The sequence below is a fragment of the Anser cygnoides genome, chromosome 1 (genome assembly GCF_040182565.1).
Source record: "Anser cygnoides isolate HZ-2024a breed goose chromosome 1, Taihu_goose_T2T_genome, whole genome shotgun sequence".
In the NCBI taxonomy this organism is placed as follows: Eukaryota; Metazoa; Chordata; class Aves; order Anseriformes; family Anatidae; genus Anser; species Anser cygnoides.
Genome location: NC_089873.1, coordinates 139,433,565 through 139,453,387, shown reverse-complemented (window position 1 = coordinate 139,453,387; position 19,823 = coordinate 139,433,565). Strand labels below are relative to the sequence as shown.

General features: G+C 37.3%; 1 protein-coding gene across 5 annotated transcripts in view; it reads right to left on the bottom strand.

The window, feature by feature from the left end:
- Positions 1-473: 473 nt before the first annotated feature.
- PPP2R3B (protein phosphatase 2 regulatory subunit B''beta) overlaps positions 474-19,823 on the bottom strand; it is a 51,338-nt gene continuing 31,988 nt past the window's right edge. For all 5 annotated transcript variants that reach the window (XM_048051167.2, XM_048051169.2, XM_013180694.3 and 2 more), the window contains 11 exons: positions 19,514-19,617; positions 18,861-18,963; positions 18,079-18,153; positions 13,756-13,842; positions 13,152-13,308; positions 11,014-11,062; positions 9,893-9,982; positions 9,007-9,182; positions 5,400-5,518; positions 5,209-5,315; positions 474-1,660 (listed from right to left, as the gene is read on the bottom strand). In XM_048051167.2, coding sequence (XP_047907124.2) covers positions 1,516-1,660; positions 5,209-5,315; positions 5,400-5,518; positions 9,007-9,182; positions 9,893-9,982; positions 11,014-11,062; positions 13,152-13,308; positions 13,756-13,842; positions 18,079-18,153; positions 18,861-18,963; positions 19,514-19,617 — 1,212 coding nt within the window. In that variant the 3' untranslated portion in view covers positions 474-1,515. The remainder of the gene's footprint in view (positions 1,661-5,208; positions 5,316-5,399; positions 5,519-9,006; positions 9,183-9,892; positions 9,983-11,013; positions 11,063-13,151; positions 13,309-13,755; positions 13,843-18,078; positions 18,154-18,860; positions 18,964-19,513; positions 19,618-19,823) is intronic.

Genomic DNA, 19,823 nt, shown 5'->3' with positions numbered 1-19,823 from the left:
AAAATAAATGCTCTGTATATCTTCATTGTTTGAAAACTTAAGAAAAACATGGAAGTCGTAAAAGGTGTCTGCCCATCATTTACAGAAATTTGACATTTATACCTTCCTATTAAAATTGGCATAATGGACCACAGCTTTATTTCTTCAAATACTATTCTAAGGATTTTAATGACTTTCATTTTCCTGCATGAGGCTGACTGCAGCTGTGAGTGATGAGCTCCATTACTACAGGTACACAGGTTTGTAAGTCTCAATAGAAGGCCACGCGATGAACTGAGGGCACAGACTCCTCTGTACCTCCTCCAGCTGTGTAGCATCACTGCCATGTGGATGGGGAAAATCCTGCTACAACTTGTCTGCCTTGTATATGCAGCTTGGTGTAATTATCTAACCAGACTGCATACATATGTAACCCATAGCTTAAGTGGTTCTTTCATAAGTTAATTGGATGTAGTACATAACAATTAGAGCTGTTAAATTACATGTATGAAAATCTTTATTTCAAAATACAAACATGGTTTTTAAACATTTTAAACAGATCTACACTGCAACCAAAATAACTTACATCTTTTTGTACATTTTTTTCAACAAAATCTGTTTAACAGTAAGAGTGAGGCAACAATTTCAAGCTGCTGTGACACTGTATGAATATCCATGGAATGTGTCAATAGCAAACAACTGAAGGGGAGGACAGACAAAAGCACTGAATGCCCACAACAAATTAGTGCACATCACTGATCAAGTAACATTTATACAAAGGATTTAAAAAAATTGGTTCCTTCTACAAGAATTAACACACTCATTTTGGATCAAGTATGAACACTAAAACAGACTGCACTATTAAATAATCTTTTTATAATGAATGTCAATGAAAACACTGAAGTTTAAAAGGCCAAGCAAAGTTAAAGTCAGGGCAAACAACGACTATACAGAGAAGAGAAGCAACTTGTTTCGGCATTAGTCTTCCTTATGCGCCAATATGCTCAGCTTGTCCAATAAAACTGCATTTGTAAGTAAGGGCTGAATCGTGCGCTCAGTCAAGTCTCCTCGACAAGGCACAAAAACCCTAGCGCTGTCTATGAGCACACAAGCATTGCCGGCCAGGTATAAGTCGTCTCCTTACCTCCCATAGCAAGGCAGGAATGCCTCTTTACATATGGGATGGAGATAGTGCACCACGCCTCAACTTAGAGAGAACTACACCAGTTCTCTTAAAAAACAGTAGATTACTCTTCTCTAAAAGTCAAATATTGTTATTCTTCCAAGAAGGAATTATGCAACATCTGTAAATAAATATTTTAATCAATTTTAAAAACTATAGACTATTGAATAAATACAAAAGTTTCATCATCCCATACAAATGCATTTCTTTTAAAAGGTAGTCTAGTGATTAAATATTTTTTTTAAGCACAAAACTAAGCTGACTTCCTGGAAACAAACCCCACTGAAACGTGTAGTGTGTAGCAGACCTGCTGCAGACTGTCCCTTCTCTTCTGCAAGTGTTGACCGCAACAGCTACTCAAAGTCCTCTTCATAGTCGTATTCATCCAAGTCTACATCAGCCAGATGGGAAGGCATTTCAAAAAACGGTCTTTTTTCCATTTGATACTTCAGGACGTTGGCCTTCTGATGGTCTACAGGATTCAGTTCAGCTTCGTACCTAAAAATGGGCAAAAAAAGAAAAGTTTAGATAAATTGGGAAGTACCCAAATGTCACAGCACTAACAAGGCACCTGCAGGAAGAACATCATTTCCAGTGTTTCACATTTTCAGGAAATAAACAATCACATGCACCACAGTTTCTGTGGAAGTTACTTGAATTTGAGCTGGTTTACCAGCAAGTTCTGCATGTGACAGAAGAGTGAAAGACACAGCTATACTGGAAAGAGAATGCTCTAGTACATAATGCTGTAGTGGACTACTCTTCAGTTAGACACTGTCAGATGCAAGATTCATGCATTTGACAGAAGTCCTTCCAGTTCTTTTCAAGAAAGCAGAAATTAAGCTGGATTAGGGAAAACAATATGCCTGCAGTAGATGCAACAAAACAAAACATCAAAAGCATTAATAAAATGGGCATGAACACAAGGAAGTGATAGTAACCATGTATTAAAAGCACAGACTAGAAAGCAATTTGTTTAGTGAAAAATTACTGATAATCACCTGCTGAACATGAAAATGAACAGATGGATAGTGATATGTTTAACTAAAGTCAGTGACAGCTGATACTGAAAAAGGATCTGCTTTGGCATTGTCTAGACAGAAGCAAAGTCACAGAATGGTTTGGGTTTGAAGGAACCTTAAAGATTGCCCAGTTCCAACCCCCTGCCATGGGCAGGGACACCTCCCACCAGACCAGGCTGCCCAAAGCCCCATCCAGCCTGGCTTTGAACACCTCCAGGGATGGGGCATCCACAGCTTCTCTGGGCAGCCTGTGCCAGGGCCTCACCACCCTCTGAGTGAAGAATTTCTTCCTAATATCTAATCTAAATCTACCTTCTTCTAGTTTAAAGCCATTACCCCTTGGTCCTATCAGTACATGCCCTGACAAAGAGTCCCTCCCCAGCTTTCCTGTAGGCCCCCTTTAGACACTGGAAGGCCGCTGTAAGGTCTCCCAGAGCCTTCTCTTCTCCAGGCTGAACAACCCCAACTCCCTCAGCCTGTCTTTGTAGGAGAGGTGCTCCAGCCCTCTGATCATCTCCATGGCCCTTCTCTGGACTCATTCTAATACTTGCATGTCCTTCTTCTGCTGGGAAAAACAGAGCTGAACACAGTGCTCCAGGTGGGGCCTGACGAGAGCAGAGTAGAGGGGGAGAATCACCTCCCTCACCCTCCTGTCCACATTTCTTTTGATGCAGCCCAGCATACGGGTGGCTTTCTGGGCTGTGAGTGTGCACTGCCAGCTGGTGTCGAGCTTCTTGTCAACCAGCACCCCCAGGTTCTTCTCCTCAGGGCTGCTCTCAACCCATTCCCTGCCCAGCCTGTATTTGTGGTTGGGATTGCCCTGGCCCAGACACAAAACTGTATTCTGTTCTTAGAATAACACACTGATTTTCCTGAAGGAGTATATTAACATGGTGAAAGTGAACACCTCCCTCCTCCCCTCAAGTTTTAGGGTTATTAGGATTCTGTTCTACAGAAGTTCCACAACACTGTCTGTAATACTTAATACTTGACTGTATAAACCTCTGAAGATGACACTGCCTATGCCATGGAGAAAATCTTCATGGAAATACCTGAAAAGATAAGTGTCCAAGAGCTGTTAGCAGTCTACTGAAGAGTGAAGTTTAAGGTGAATTTTTAAATATAATCTGGAAGTTTGAAAAACATTTTGCATTTTAGTTAGTTTTGTTTATTTTATGTGTAAAGCTATAGAACCATGGTTTCAGATACACCTTGAATAAATTTGTAGGAAAGAACAAAAACAATCTGAGGTAAGCATACTTGCAGTGAATTTTGTGGCTTTCATCTTCACTAAGAGCAGACATCTTTGTCAAAGACATTTGACTTTTGCAACTTTGTGTCTCAAAATAGATGAAGTGGGATTACCACTTCACAACAGCAACAAGATTTTAAAACAGGAAGGTGGAGAGAGACAACTACCTACCATGACAAGTAAACAAACAGACCAGCAGAAGAGAAAAAAGGGTAAAACCACAATGTTGTAAAATGCTTCAGGAAGTGGTTTTAATTAAGATATAAGATGTTCAGATTTAAGAGTATTCAAGTCTTTTCTAAAGCTATTCCTGTCTTGAGCCTGGTCTCTCAGACTGACCTGCTGATACACTGATTTACTGTGCTGTATTAAGTCCACCAGTAACTTCATGTTTTGACTCTTGATGGTTTTAACTTGATAATCTTAGAACATTCTAAAAGGAGGACCAAAAATCTGAATCCTTCACTGGTTTATAAGAATCCCACTAGTTTTACCAGTGGATTTATCAATGAGTAATGCTTCACAGCCAGCCAGACTGTAGAAGCTATTCTCTCTTTTGATGCATCAAATCTAAGCTATTATACTCTTCATTAGTGTCAGACGAGTGTCAAAAATGCAGATACATATTCTATACCTACCACAAGCTTAGCATAAATTAAGCTTTAGAGATGAAAAAATAAATGCACTGAAGGCTTAATATTGCCTAACTCACAGCACAAAGCTTCAGTAATTTTTTTGGCTTGTTAATTCTGTAATATTAATCACTTCTGGGGAGGCTTCCACAAGGAGTTAACAGTATGACGCCCTCAGTGTTGAAGAGGCTGGGTGACAACTCTTCCCCTTTCTTCCCTCATATGCTTTCTTTTAAGTTTTTTGAACTTGGTTTCTTGAACTTAGTATGTTGAGCAGATTTTGCTTGCATGTTTTAGAACCATAGAATAGTTTGGTTGGAAAGGATCACCTAATTCCAACCCCCCTCCCAAGGGCAGGGACAACTTTTAGAACAGTTTCCTAAACATCAAGCTAGTAGTTCTCTAAATCCTTGCCAAGAACAACAGACATTTTAAAAATGAATATTGCTGTCTGGCATGGAAGATGATCTTGTTTTTCTGATATAAGAAAAGCAGGAAAACATGTTTTCTCTAGACAGGTCCCTCAACTTAAGGCCTAAAACAAGTTAAATTTGTTCTTACTTATCTTTTTAAATAATGAAAAGGTGAATGGCAAACTCAGGATTTTGGAAGCTGAGCTTCAGTGCTCCCACCTGAAAACAAGATTTGAAAACCTGACTCCAAGTACAGCACGATTCCAAGAGGTTCTGGAAGTCGCCTAGCAAGTGTAAAGGAGTGATTCTGAAAGAGCAAAAATGTTCATATTTACTCTTACAGAACAGTTAGAAAATACTTTAAGCCAATATAATTTTTAGTTCAGAACTCAGTCTTTCCCCCATAAAGCTGTTAATGATGCTTTTCATTGACTCAACAAGCTAGAGAAACTAAGTGTTGTATCATGTTTAGCTGTGAAGCTGTTTAAAATCATCTTTCCTCTGAAAGTTTGATTTAGGACCTTTTCTTTGACAAAACTCATGTGATCACAAACTCTCAAGGAATATTTCATTCTAGATACAAGGGAGGTTCTTCCTCGCTCACTGAGCACATGGCTAAACACAACCAACAGCAATGGTCTACAAAAATAGCATTAATAGTGGCAGTGATTGTGAGGCTCTGCCTCAGTAAAAAGGACTTGTACCAACTCTCCTGCTACATTCTTACCCATCATTCCACTGGTCACTTGCTGCCTCTTCTGCTACCAAGATATCATACTCTTCAGCAGCATACTTCTCCCAGTCAGACAACTCTTGACTTTCGCCTTCACCATCCTAAACAATCACATTGCAAGTTATACAAAACTGTATTAATCATTAAGCACGTAGCTAAAGAGACTTTTACAGCTTCAAACTCACCCGCAACATAGAAAACTGATCTCTCTCTTCACGGTCGAGGTATTTTTCAGTGTTGAAAAAAGTATCAAAAAACACGTTTGTCAACTTGCATCTCTTTAAATCATGCAGAGTAATTTTTCCTGTAAAAACAATTAAGAGATAGGATAATTATAACTAAATATCTTTTTGCCAAAAACTTTTGAATAATATTCTTCTTTAAGTCATCATTATGCTCAAGATCATTTACTACTGATACTCAATGCAATAGCAGAGGACTGAATAGATGAAATACCTACCTAGAAAAGCGTCCTTCAAAACAGACAAAACCTTTAAGTATTTCAGCTTTTTTCTTTGCTTTAGCTATCATCCTACTGAAGAACTTCCTATTGAAGTGAGATGCAGTCTACCATACTTAGATTTAAAGATCATTTAAGCCAGTTGTCCAAGCTTCCTAAAGAGACAAACCTTCAGAGAGCTAGCCATTCCTTCCTACGAAGTCTTCCTACGAAGTGTTTGGGTAGCGGGTAGGAATCTCCTCTTTCAGCATCCCTTTGTCTTCCCTGAACGAAAGGGATTCCCCCTTTCTTTTTGCCTAAGTTATTCTGCATTATACCAGTGAAGGTAATCCATCTCACTAAGCTCCTTCAACTCCTACTTGAAAAATAATTTCTATCTGACCCAAAAATTCCAGCATCTATTTTAGACCTGAGCATGTGACTCTGCTTCATGAGTGAATTTTCCATACAGTAATTTGTCTTGTTTGTCCAGGCTGACCAGTATTTATTGTTTGAGTGGAAGGCAAAAAAAATCAGAAGTATTTTGTTTTATAAAGTGATCCTTCAAAAGCCCAAAACAATGGATCTGCTAAGTGTTAGAAGTATTTGTCATGTTGCCTTATTTCAAGGCTGAATATTAAGCTCCTGCAGAAAGACTTAAAAATGCCAGACATACAAGGAAAGACAGACGGCTATCCTTAAAACTCTCCTTTATTAATTCACCTTATATATGGGCAGTCTTCTGTTGTCAAGGGGTAGCTAACTGCAGATGTTATGGAAGAGCTCAAAAGCCAGACTTACAACAGTACTTCCTCAGCATAGCATTCCATCTTTAACAATGTATAACTCAAGGGCATCAGAGGGAAGCAGGGGTCTTTGAATCTGAATCCCATTTGGAAATGGTTGCCACACATCTGCCACCATCTGAAGAGCCCTCGTGTATTCTGCCTGGCTTACAGCTGATGCTCCAGAACAACAAATCCCCCATGGCACCTGTGTCATATCTGTCAGACTCGCACAGATGTCTGGTGTATCGGGTCATCTCAAGTGGCAGCATCTCTCCACAACCAAGCAACTGATTTGAGTCCTAGTTATATAAGCTCCCATTTTAAGTTAGACACCTATATTTGGTTTACTCTCCAGTTTCCATTTACTGCAATGGGAGCTTCAATACCTAATTCTCATGCAGACATCCACACTGTCTCTCAAAGACCAACAGGAACAGAATGAAATTGAAATTGCTAGATCTAGGTCTGTACCAATTCATGAATTTGGGTTTTGGTACACAAAGCATCCTTTAGTAAATTGTATCACAGTGCAGCTACATATTATATGAAGTTACCTTTTTGTTTCAAATCTACCAGCTGAAGTATCAATTGCTGAGGCTAGGTTGTGTTAGGAAAATGTAAGAATTGTTTTAGTAATCCATCTTTTTCGTAAGAACTGTGTGACATGGAAAACAATCAGCTCTTTACGAGTAGCTTTTATTTTTGTCGTCCTAAATAACTCTTCTCTTGGTTGAGGCCTTTCACAGCCTCCTTTCATCAAGTTCATCATATGGATCAGACACATCAACCTTGTTTCATTTCAAACACAGACCTGAGACACCATCAAAAGTGTCTGCCTTTCAGAAGCACAATATACAAGACTGGAAGGGACACCTTAAGTCTGTGATGTTACTGTAGGCAAGCATATAACAAATGTTTTCTTCAGAGCTTATTTCACTTTAGTTCTCCCTGACCCCCCTTGCATTACACATGTGAATGTTGATGTAGGACTTCATTCCCTGATATCTAGGATTAGGCTTCCAGCCAAACATACTTATTACAACTTTTTCTTTTACATTTCTAAAGGTAGATGATAAAATAGTGTTTATGACAATTTAGTGTTTTTACCTAGCAAATCATTTCAACTTGGTTTGAATAATGTGAAACTTTTCTTTAAAACTAGTTTTGAGCTATTTCAGTTCCTTTGGCATGTGAAATTTATCTCCATAAAAGATAAGTGTCTTTCTTTCAAGAAAGTTAAGTTTCCTGTAATTAAATATTCTTAATACTGGAAAGAAGGTGGGCAATAGGCAAGACTACATATTAATTTATACAGTAGCCATAATTTTATAGACAGTAAACAGAACCACCCTCTTACACACTACTGAAGTGATACTTGAAATTCAAGTAGGCAACTCAGTGTTTCATCTACAAAAGCACATAAGTGTGAGACACTAGCACATGTTTGGTAAACAAAAGAATAAGCATTCAACAATTTCCTTTTACCATAAAAAACAGACATTAGTATAAGGCTTAGAGGTTATTACTCCTATCAAAAACTTCAAGCGTAAATATGCAAGTTCTACATTTATTGCAATGCAGACTCTGTACAATAATAGCAACTAGAGTGTAAGCCAAATCCTTTTACACGCTGAAGTTCGCATTAAGAAGTCTAGTCATAATAAGGATTATTAGTGTTAACTATAGAGGAGTGTTCGGACATTAAATTCAGATGCAGATTGACCTCAGTTGTCCTGAGTTCAAGAAGTCCCTGGAGACTAACTCACTGCTGATACAAGTTTTTATCAAACTTGAGACAATATCAGAAACAGCAGAGGTAGAGGCCATGAACATGCAGGATGTCACTCTTAACACTGCAGTAATATGTTTACTAAAGCATACAAAACACGCAGTACTGAGCAGCACAGAACAGCAATAATGAAATTAGCATTATGCTCCATTATGATTTTTTTGTTTTTCAGGCAGAAAATGTAAACTCGATTTTGATCAGCTAAAAATCATGTGTCAAATGCAGAAAGGTAGAATGTAGGCCTATTGAAGATTCAAATGAATGTAGAAAATGGCCAACAACTACGGGTGGTTTAAAATTCAGCTACCTTTAAGGCCATTATCATGAATTTCCTAATGGAAGTTTAGGCTTATACCCTAAAAGGTCTGATAATAATGATCTATAGACAGAAACACCATTTAGATACTGTTCCATCTGAAGGAATCTCATTTAACTGAGTACTGAATAGGTAAGCAGCAAGTCAGCAGAACAGTCAGGAGGCATTTATTGAGGGCATCACCTCAGTCAGCGGAAAGGATTCTATTTGAGACAAATTTGGGCTTGTAGCCATGTTTAAGACTTCATGGAATTTTAAGGCAGCATATTCGGTTTTAGTGTGGAAATGAATGCCTGCCTGTTCTTGGAAGACCGTTCAATTAATAAACACTAATAGGCTTTCGAGACATGACCACCAAATAAAGGTTTATTCTTGGTATGACCAACTGATTGCTCTTAGGGGTACACTAACTCCTAACCCAGAGAAGCAGAAGTTAGAGAATGGAAAAGGATTTTATTACCTTCATATTGTGGCTTCACGAGATCCAGCATCTGGCACAAACAGTCTTCAAATGGCAAAGGTTCTATGGCCATGTTATCTAATTTTTGGCACTGCTCTTCATAAAAATACTCCAGTTCATACATAGACAAAACACCATCCCCATCAAGATCCATGCAGCGAAACCAGTATTCAATGCTGAAATTAAGTAATAACAAAGAACTGTTTACGCAAACAGTTTTAAGAATTTATGGTGCTTGTTTTAAAGGCTAAGCTAGTTACAGATTCAAAACTAGACTTATGACTACATTCCCTAATACCATAGGAAATCATTAGACAAGAAACACCACCTATTGTGATAAAAGCTTCTGGTACTTGCCCTGCTACACATTATTTGCATTTGAAAACACACTTTAATTGTGAGGGGTGGAAGAGGAAAGGACTAAAACATATAGCTTTACATAAGAAAATAATCAAGGGAGCCAGTGGAAAATGAAATTGTGCATCAGAACCAAGTTCTTTTTTCATATTGAACAAGCCAGTAATGCAGTAAATCACGGAATAAATTTATGAATGTTCTACAGCTAGTGCTAACTGTATAGCTCCCCAAAGCCACTGGCATCAAGAAACACCTGTGGTTTCCTTTTATGTTCTTGTCAATAACAAGCAACATATGAATAAGAATACATAGTAAGCTTGTTAGAAACTATTGAAACAGATCTTTACATCAGCAACAACAGAGTGATACTGAGAAATAATGATTCCGCCAACTGGGCCAGTTTCCCCACTCATGGTTTTTAGAGTTTAGTCTCTTCGAAAGTTCTAGCTGAGCAACAGAGGTCCCCCCTTTTTAGGATTGGAAAACCAATAAAGCCAGCCTATTTCTGCTAAAACAAATGCATTCTTACCTAGTTGGTGTCTTCTTGTCTTCTTCAGATATCAAAAACCAGACAAAGTCAGCATAGCTTATTTTTCCATCTTTTTGTGCTTTTCTACCTCTTGACAGTCAATGTGGGAAAAAATATAGAGAATTTATTTTAAAACAGATTGGTTTTACTAAAATTAAGGAATATTTTCCCTTGGTGCTATTAACACTATTTATCTCCCAAAAGATGGGGTGTTTGAAGTTTTTGAAGGTGACATGTCAGTGACTATGGTCACTCAGGATAAGGGAGCTTGTGAACTCTGTTTCTACTGCAATGGATATTTAAAGAGGAAGGTAGTAGCTGGACAGCACTCTGTCCAGAAGAACCAAAAGTTTTAGTTATCTTCATCAGCTAGAAGTAGTGTTGGAATGCAAGTATAAATATTTTTTTCATTTCTATCTTAAGTGTATGTGACAAGAACATAATTATATCTGTTTCTACTCATACTACAGAACATAGCACCCAAATATATTCTGAAGACACAGTCAAGCCTCTCTAGCAAAAAAGTCAGGTAGGCAGTTAATAGGCATGTTATATTTCATTCCAAAAAAGTCTTTTTTTCCTGTTATCTTCATGATATCTAGAAAGATACAACGTATGCTGTCTTGCCCAAAAAACTGAAGATGGAATAAACTCTAGACATATGCCTGCCAATTTCTATGCCATTCATTTCAGCTTTTGTTATTTCGCTTTATTAATAGCTTTCTAACTGCACATATCAAACAGATTTATTTCTGTAAACTTGTTCATGCAAGTGCTCATTTTGTAAGTAGTAGTTAAAAGGCCCAAATCCCTTTGAAAATTCTACAGGTTAGAGGGACAGAAAGACAATGCCAACATCTTTTCCTTCCTCATTCTCATCCTTGCTATGCCATACAATCGCAAATGGTGAGTGTTCGTATGGATAAAGAAAGAACAGTAAAGATCTTGGATTAAGCCAGAGGTTCCATGAATATTCTCAAGTTTGAATAACAATATTAAGTACCGAAATTCATTGTTCTGTTTCAAATGAGGTCATTTTATTCTGGGAATAATCACACACAATTTAACCAGCAAGTATATAAATATTAGATTGGATTTAGATCAGTATACAAAATAATTACCTTGTTACTGCTCCTGAGAAGATCCTCTCTATCATTCTACTTGATATTGCTGTGAAAGAAGGGTTTAAAGTTGTCAGTTATGTACAAATTATTTTTGCTTTGTACTGTCTAGTTGAAGAGTTTATTGGAAACCTCACAAACACACCTGTAAGAAAGATCAACTCTAGTACTCATTAATCCCTTTGAGTCCTCTCGGAAAGGACGACTTAGTCTCCAGAGCAAAGCTAGAACCAAACAACCAGCTTTGAATTCAGACTTGACGCAGAAATAGTAGCATAACAGAAGTAATGAGTGGCTGATTAGTAAGATATCATTTACTAGTTTTATGACAAGTAAGTCATGTTTTCAAGTGCCATGACAGTTTGTGACCCTGCTTTTGGCAAAGGGCCAAAACAGAATTGCATATTAATGGCTTATGAGCATACCTAGTTGATTCTGACATGGATCTATTTCTGACATGGTTGTGATTCATATTTTTATTTTGGAACAATTTCAGGGATTTTAGGTATGTCTTAACTGACCACTACCCCTGTAAGGGACATGCAGAGCAACTTGAGGAATTTGTGGAAGGCACTCAAAGCAGCATACAACCCTATTCTCATAGAAGCAGAATTACTTCTGATTATTCTAGCTCTCAATTCCTTTTTCAACACTGTAGAAATACTGATAATTCAACCAAGTGGTTAACCATTCAAACTGCTCATCTGTTTTATATACTTTAGAAGATGTGCCACCAACACATTATTTTAGTGGGAATATTGGCCCCTATTAACATCTATCCCCAGAACTGTAGGATTGCCAATTTGTTTCAGACATATGCTGTCTTCCTATCTACTTTTAAAACACTGAAGTTGCTCAATACCTAAATACTTCAATACTTTTTCTTTCCATGTGTTTGATCTAATTTTAAACCAGTGACAATAAGAAAGGAAGGGATTGATGAATCCAGAGTATTTGATTTTGACATGCAAAAATAGAAGCTTTTACGACTAAATCTGGGTATCGCCCATTTTATGCTCTTATTTAGTCTAGGTCTCAGACAGCAACTGTTAAGCTTTAACCAATATTTCTACGCTTGAAGGATGTAAAATACTGCAAAATAAACTGCCTGTGGCCTCATATCAGTTCTGCTTGCTTTCTTACACTGTACCTACTAAAGCAACCTCTCAAATGAAAAAAAGCTTCCCTCCCTCGGTGTGCTAAAATATAACTTCTGAAAGCTTGCCTGCAGAAGGCTATCAGAATGCTTTTTGTTCCTTTTTAATGTAAGATCATATTCCTTAGTTACTTAGCATTTAAGTAAGCTTTCCAGTCCTGAAGAGGACAAAGATGACAACAGACACAACAAACAAAACAAGAAAACATAGCAGTTCCATAAAAGCTACAAGAATATTTAAAATAGGTGCAAGTGTACAAGTCTACAGAATTGCAAAGTCATTGTATATTGTGAATGCAGAAAAGGTAAAGCCACTAAATGGTATTAAAATAAAATGTCCTGCAGCTGAGGACAAATCAACAAATCCTTAAAATAAGCAAAGCAACAAATGTTTGGCTTATTTTTCTACTCTTTCCATATGCTAGAATCACAGAATAATAGAATCATTTAGGTTGGAAAAGACCTCTAAGATCATCTGGTCCAACCTTTAACTAGCACTGCCAAGTTGACCATTAAACCATGTCACTACACACTATATCTACACATTTTTGAAGACCTCTAGGGATGGCAACTCAACTACTTCCCTGGGCAGCCTGTTCCAATACTTCACAACTCCTTCACTAAAGACAACTCTTTCAGTGAAGAAATTTCTCCTAATATTCAATCTAAACCTCCCCTGGCACAACTTAAGGTCATTTCCTCTTGTCTCCCTTCCCCCCCAGTCAAGCCTATACACTTTCAAGCTTATTTCCTCCTCCTCTTCCTCACCACAATCCCAATTCAAATTGAGGATTTTCCTCAAATTAGGTATTGCTAGACACAAAGTAACATCAGAAATGACTTGTCCTACTTTATCTCGAGTCAGCAGGATCACCTACACCTACAGACTCATGAACACTGTCCTTTGCAGCTAACCACTTTCTCAGGTGAAAGCTTAAAGGTCATATAACACATGTAAAGAAAGATGCTTCATTTGTCATACCATGATCATTATGTCGAGCTAAATCCTTCCGATCAATATAGAGGTCATGGTCTGTATCCAGCTCCCAAAATTTGCAATAGATAACGTAGAAATGTTCATATGAGAAGTACTCTGTCAGCTGGTTAATATCAGCTTCCTCTTCCAATAATGCCACATTCTATTATCAGAAGGATAAGTAGAACACATTAAAGAATTTCTAAGACAGCTGCTGAGCGATCTGAGTTCTGATAACCAAACTAATTACTGTTACCTAATAATATTTCAATGGAACAATTTTTATCTTCAGAGACAGGGCACACCATGCAGTATGACAGAAAAGACTTAACAGAAAAGGTTGAAAGCTAGTGTGTCCATAGAAGAACGAAGACATCAGCCAGACTTTTGCTAATCAAATTTACACATAGACAGATCTAGATAAAAGATGACATTTAAACATTCTACTGTATACATATTAAACATATTCTACTGTATACATATTAATGCAATTTAGTCCTACTAGTTTTGCAAAAGGAAAAAATGCTTCTTACATTACTCCCTTAAACATTTAGTTAATACAGTTTTTAAACTTGTAGAGACATCTTGCAAAGTTTTAGATATTCTGTACCTGCAAAAAGTTGCTTTTCCTGAGCTCATTACAAGTTATTTTCCCAGACCAGGACCTATTTACTGTATAAAATATCCTCTGTATAACCTGCAAGAAAAAGAAAATGAAGATGTTTTTTTCAGTATGCTAACTAAGCACCCTCACAAATATTTGTGATCAAAGATAAGCCTTAGCTACATTACATGACTCCATCTTTCCCCAAAACTGAAGGGCTTAGAAGTCTGTTCTTTCCATTACTTGCACTTTGATGCTTCTCTTATGTCATATTCCCAAGTTACTTCCATCTATATCTAATCTAGGTAACTCTTACTTCGATGCTGCAGTACCCATGCCCCACACAGTGACGCTGTAGAATATTCACATGCTATCCAGAATTCGTCTATTGACAATTTCACTGCCTCCCAATCTTCCAAAACTATAGGATATCATCTAATAAACCCATTAATGTATCTCGCGGCTTTGGATTTAAAGACCCATATTTGCTATGAAAATTTTATTTCCTAAATGAAGTGACAAATAAAAAGGGGACATGGATGCCCTAACTTAAGTCCACACAAATATAACCAACCAACATCTGACAGAAACAATACTTCCTGCAGGTGAACAGATAATATATCCCTCCCTCCCCATTTAATTCTATTTAAAGTTAGATGGAAAAAGACTACATTACTACTAAAAATAGCACAAACTACTTGTAACTGAATAACAAAAATCTAGCAAGAAATATGACTATCTTCTATGGCAAGAGTGATATTGGAACCAGAAGTAAATTCATTCAGTTGAGTATCCAACACTTCTACTTAAATCAGTTTCACTGGTAGGTCATTTTGGTAAACTCATGCATTTAGCATAACCCACTTAGCTTTAATTACACAGAATTGAAGGGGTTGGAAGGGACCTCGAAAGATCATCAGATCCAAACCCCTGCCAAAGCAGGTTCCTTAGAGCAGGCTGCCCAGGTAGGCATCCAGACGGGCCTTGAATATCTCCAGAGAAGGAGACTCCACAACCTCCCTGGGCAGCCTGTTCCAGTGCTTCGTCACCCTTACCATGAAGAAGTTCTTTTGCATGTTGGTGTGGAACTTCCTGTGCTCCATCTTGTGGCCATTGCCCCTTGTCCTGTCCCCACAAACCACTGAAGAGAGGTTGGTCAAATCCCTCTGTCTCCCACACCTCAGGTATTTATACACATTGATGAGATCCCCTCAGTCTTCTCTTCTCCAGGGTGAAGAGACCCATGTCCCTCAGCCTTTCCTCATAGGGAAGATGCTCCAGGTCCCGTATCATCTTTGTGGCCCTCCGCTGGACTCTTCCCAGGAGATACCTGTCTTTTTTGTACTGGGGAGCCCAGAACTGGACACAGTACTCCAGGTGAGGCCTGATGAGAGCAGAGTAGAGGGGGAGGATCACCTCCCTTGACCTGCTGGCCACACTCCTTTTAATGCACGCCAGGATCCCATTGGCCCTCTTGGCCACGAGGGCACACTGCTGGCTCATGGTCAACCTGTCGTCCACCAGGACCCCCAGGTCCTTCTCCACAGAGCTCCTCTCCAGCAGGTCATCCCCCAGGCTGTACTGATACATCCGGTTGTTCCTTCCCAGGTGCAGGACTCTACACTTGCTCTTGTTAAACCTCATTTGGTTTCTTCCTGCCCAAACATGCTCATTTACGAACATGAGCCTTTAAAAAACTGTTTCTCTTAATTTTTAAGTCAAAATACTTGAGGTGAATACTGAATTCAACCAGATAAACATTCCAAATAATTCATGCATCAATAATAAAGTAGACCAAAAAATCTAAGGTATTATCAACTGTAATTGCTTAACTGGAAATGGATTATACCTGCTGATTAGCAATGCACTAAATGTTGCATGCACAGGATTTTACTTACAACAGTAGTTATTAGCCAAGAAAGGCCATCTCTTTAGGAATTCCTTCCTCCCCCAGTAAAAGCTCTTCCAAACTAAAGACCTTTTCATTTAAGTTTTCATCACCTCAGGTTTTAATTGAAGCATGACAATAGTTAAAAGAAAACCACCATTTTAAAGTACAAACATAAGAGTTTTATTCATGATGCTTTAAAATAAAGCTTAAACTGTTGCATACAGTAAGCTCTGCAGCTCATACTTTGAAAAAGAACAGCTGGCTCCCTAGATGTAGAAAGGAGAATAGACCAGCCTGCTTCTGAAACTTAATTAGCTCAATTCTAATTGTGAGTTTAGGGAAGGCCCATTTTTGGCTTATACTACAAAGCAATTTTTTCTAAAAAGGTTTTGCCTTAGCTTTGCAACTTAATCCATCTGCATGTCATTATCTCATCTGTTATACATTTAACTGGTCTAAAAATAAAAACAAAATTGAATGTTTGCTGGAGACAACTGGGAACAGGCATAATAGACAGTTTTCTAAAGTGAATTGAAGCAGAGTACAAGCCAATTGTCAGAGAATTGCCTTCCTTACTAGGCTGCACAACGGTTTGTCATAAGGGAGAGGAAACTGTGGAGATTGGAATTTCAAAAATTCATAGTTAAGATGTACATACAACATACTTGCAGACTAAATGTAGTATCCCATTTGTCAGGACAAACGTTTTTAATGTAATTCAGTTTTATCTTGAACATATGCACCTAACCTTACCACTAGGCTGACCAACCAACTTAAATCACTGCCTAGCAGACAGAATCAGTTGCTTCAATGGTTGAACAATATTTAAACACCTGCTTCACTAAATAGATTTATGAAGTGTATGTATACATACACATGCACACATATATATATACACAAACTGCAAAAAATGGTTCATTTAACTGCTAACTGGAATTAGCATGAACAGAGATTAAATATTCAACTGCAATGCTTACAACACACTTTAAAGCTTCAGGTAGTAAGATTAAGGCTATTTTGAACTGAGGTGAATACATAAAATCATAGAATCATAAAGGTTGGAAAAGACCTCCAAGATCACCTCGTCCGAAATGCCTTACTTTAACTTATAGTAAAGTCACCTATATTAGTAACAATTTCTAGGACAGAATTTTAGAAGGCTGTGTAAGTCAATTTACCACTAACAGTCCATCCTGAAACAAAGACAGGAAATAACAGCAGAGTCCTCTTGCCATTTTTTATTTGCAGAATGGCATTCCAAATATTCTTACATTACTAAAAATACTAGTTTTTCTGGAATTTTGATTAAACATGGATTTCTCTTGAAACTATACTAAGTTTTGTTAGTAGAGTGCTGCCAGCACTAGTTTACTCAATATTGCTAGGCTCAGACCTACTCAAATAAGCTGTTCATCCAAAGAAAAGTAACTGGAAGTGGCAGGATTTTTTCCTTCCTACAGCAAGCTTTCATGATTTTAAGCAGAGCAGGCTTTGATACAAACCACAATCCATTAATCAAGAGAACTACTCTCACAGGCAGAACATTTCCTTTAGTCACATTTGGCAAGAAGGATCCAGGAGCTCATGCAATGATTACAAAAAGAAGTAAGAACTAATACATCAGGACCTACTTGATAGGCTGGCAGTCTCTATAGGAAGGATAGAAGGAACCAAAACCAAACACTTCAAAAAGTCTTCCACAGTTTAGGTCTGGGTAAAACTATAAGCTGGATAAAATATGACCAACTCCACATGGTTTGTGTTGGGGAATATTCGTTAAACTAGTTTTCATGTGCACAGAATGAATGGGAAGTCATTTTGTGAAGTTTTCATCTTTTGAGACTTCAGTGGAATTGGGTATCTAGTCTACAGTTGAAAAAATTTAGTGTCACTGATTTTTCCCTTGTGTACAGAAAGAATACTTCAGTCATGTAACTGTACAAAGAGAAATGAAGCTTTTCTTGTATAAAAACCTGCCTAAAAAGAAAAATCCCCGGAGAGGAAAATGGTAAGCAGCTTCAATATATTCATTACTTTACTTGATGCTGAACATAATCATGCTAATATAGACTTTTCATTCAAAATTCCATTTAATTAATCCCAGAATAAGGGTGGGATTCTAATGAGTATAGTCTACATCCACAATCAAGTAAGTCTAAGATAATAGTACATTTTTTCTTCAATGTTCATTAACTTATTCTGCACTATTACAATTCAGTGTTTCTCCTCCTAGTATTAAGTTCACCACTTTCTACTACAATGCTAAAAGAAATCAATTTTCTTCACAATATTTCTAGTTATGTAGAAATGAAGACTGACAGCATACTCAACTTTTTTTTCCCCTCCAAAGGAGAAAGATGCTTGTCAACTAATTTTAACCATTCTGATTTTTGTACTTAATTAACAAGAATAGCTTTTCCAAATAAAAAAACACTTACTGTGGTAATGTACCGAGAATGAAACTCAGATGCTTCTTTTAAAAATGATAGGCCAGGATGACTATTCACCACATCCTACAGAGAAAGGAATAACAATATCCTGAACAGTATTCATCAGTGACTGTATAGCACAGATTTGTTTGTTTGTGATATCTCCTTCCTTAAGCAAGAGGGTTCAAATTAAGTAGAATAATTAATAGCTTCATTTATAGCATGCTTCGTGTAAACACTGATCACCTTAAGAATAGAATAATCTCTTAATAGCCATATAACCTGAAGGTTTCCTGTATTTTACATAGGCAGAAAATTTTGAATAAACTAGCCAGATAAACACTGACTGTTGTAGCTTATAATTGTGTCTGATGATGACGCACTAAAAGTCAATTCAGGTTTTATAAATTTGTTCGCTGCTCTTTGAGAGAAATTGTATTACATCTTGAATGCATAGGCCACTTTTCCTTTGCCCTCCAAAGGGCCTCCTTGACACAAGTAACTTCAACTGCTTTTCAAAACCCCAAAAAAATTCCTGATACAAGCTACTCCTGCAAACAATTTCAAATCCATACATCTTACTGCAGATCTTAAAAAAAGATATCACCTGCCATAAAATGATTAACTTTAAAAGAAGTCACTAGCATCTCAGGGGACAACACGAAGTGAGCTACACAAAGTATTATTAATAAACTTTAATGAAGACCATGAAAATGCATGTTTAGCTAAAAAAACTCTGCAAGCTCGTAATTTTGTTTTGTTTTCTAGAACTAGTTTCAGTTGCAATTTACTTGTAAAAAAGGAATGAAGTCTTCTTGCACCAAATAGTTGCATCCAGGGTTCATTAGAAGATGAACAAACTTTGCAGCATCATCATAGCAGGTCTGAAGTATTCTGAAATGTAAAGATATGCATTTACTACCATACACAGAAAATCGCTCCTAGGATGCCCATACAAATTAGCATGAATAAGTCTTACAAAACTGCAACCACAACTTTTAATTCAAAAGATAATTAATCACACATGGCAAAGTTCACTCCAAGGGAAGTTAAAGCAGTATAGTCTTGTACATTTACATTAGAGGAGGGGGTACTCAAAGTAATTGCTTATATGAAAGGACATTTTCAAGTTAGAACTAGGAAACTAAAGAGGAAGTAAAAAGAGAAGAAAGCATTTTGACAAGAAATGACATCTGCAAATTAGTGTCGTGGTTTTTACTTTTCCCATAAATAGCCAGTCATTTATCACAAGCATTTAAAAATCTTTAAGTATAATAGAGTTGTTTGCTTGTTTTAAAGGAATGATCTACTTACTTTGTCCCAGGTAAAAGTTTGCTGTCAATGGCTGATTATAGTAGTGTTTTCTTCCCCTTTATAGACTCAGAGATTAGACTATCACATTTCATTTAAAAATACAGTATCTCTGAAAAAGTGATCTACTTACTTCCTCCACATTGCAACAAACTTATGAACTGACACGTATCCTGTTCGTTCTCCTCCAGCACAATAAAACAGAGGACCTTTCCAGTAAAGTGGGCATTCACAAGCCTATAATTAAAGTATAAATCAAGTCAATTCATTGACAAGATTGCTTACCTGAGGGTTACTCCCTCATAAGTCTTTCAAAAAAATAAATTTTACAAGTGTTAAGGAAAAAACAGAGGAAACATCATGGGAAAAAACTTTTTGTAACATTACATGTATCTGTAGGGGATTAGAAGCATTACTGACACTATGGTAAGCACAGATTTTTT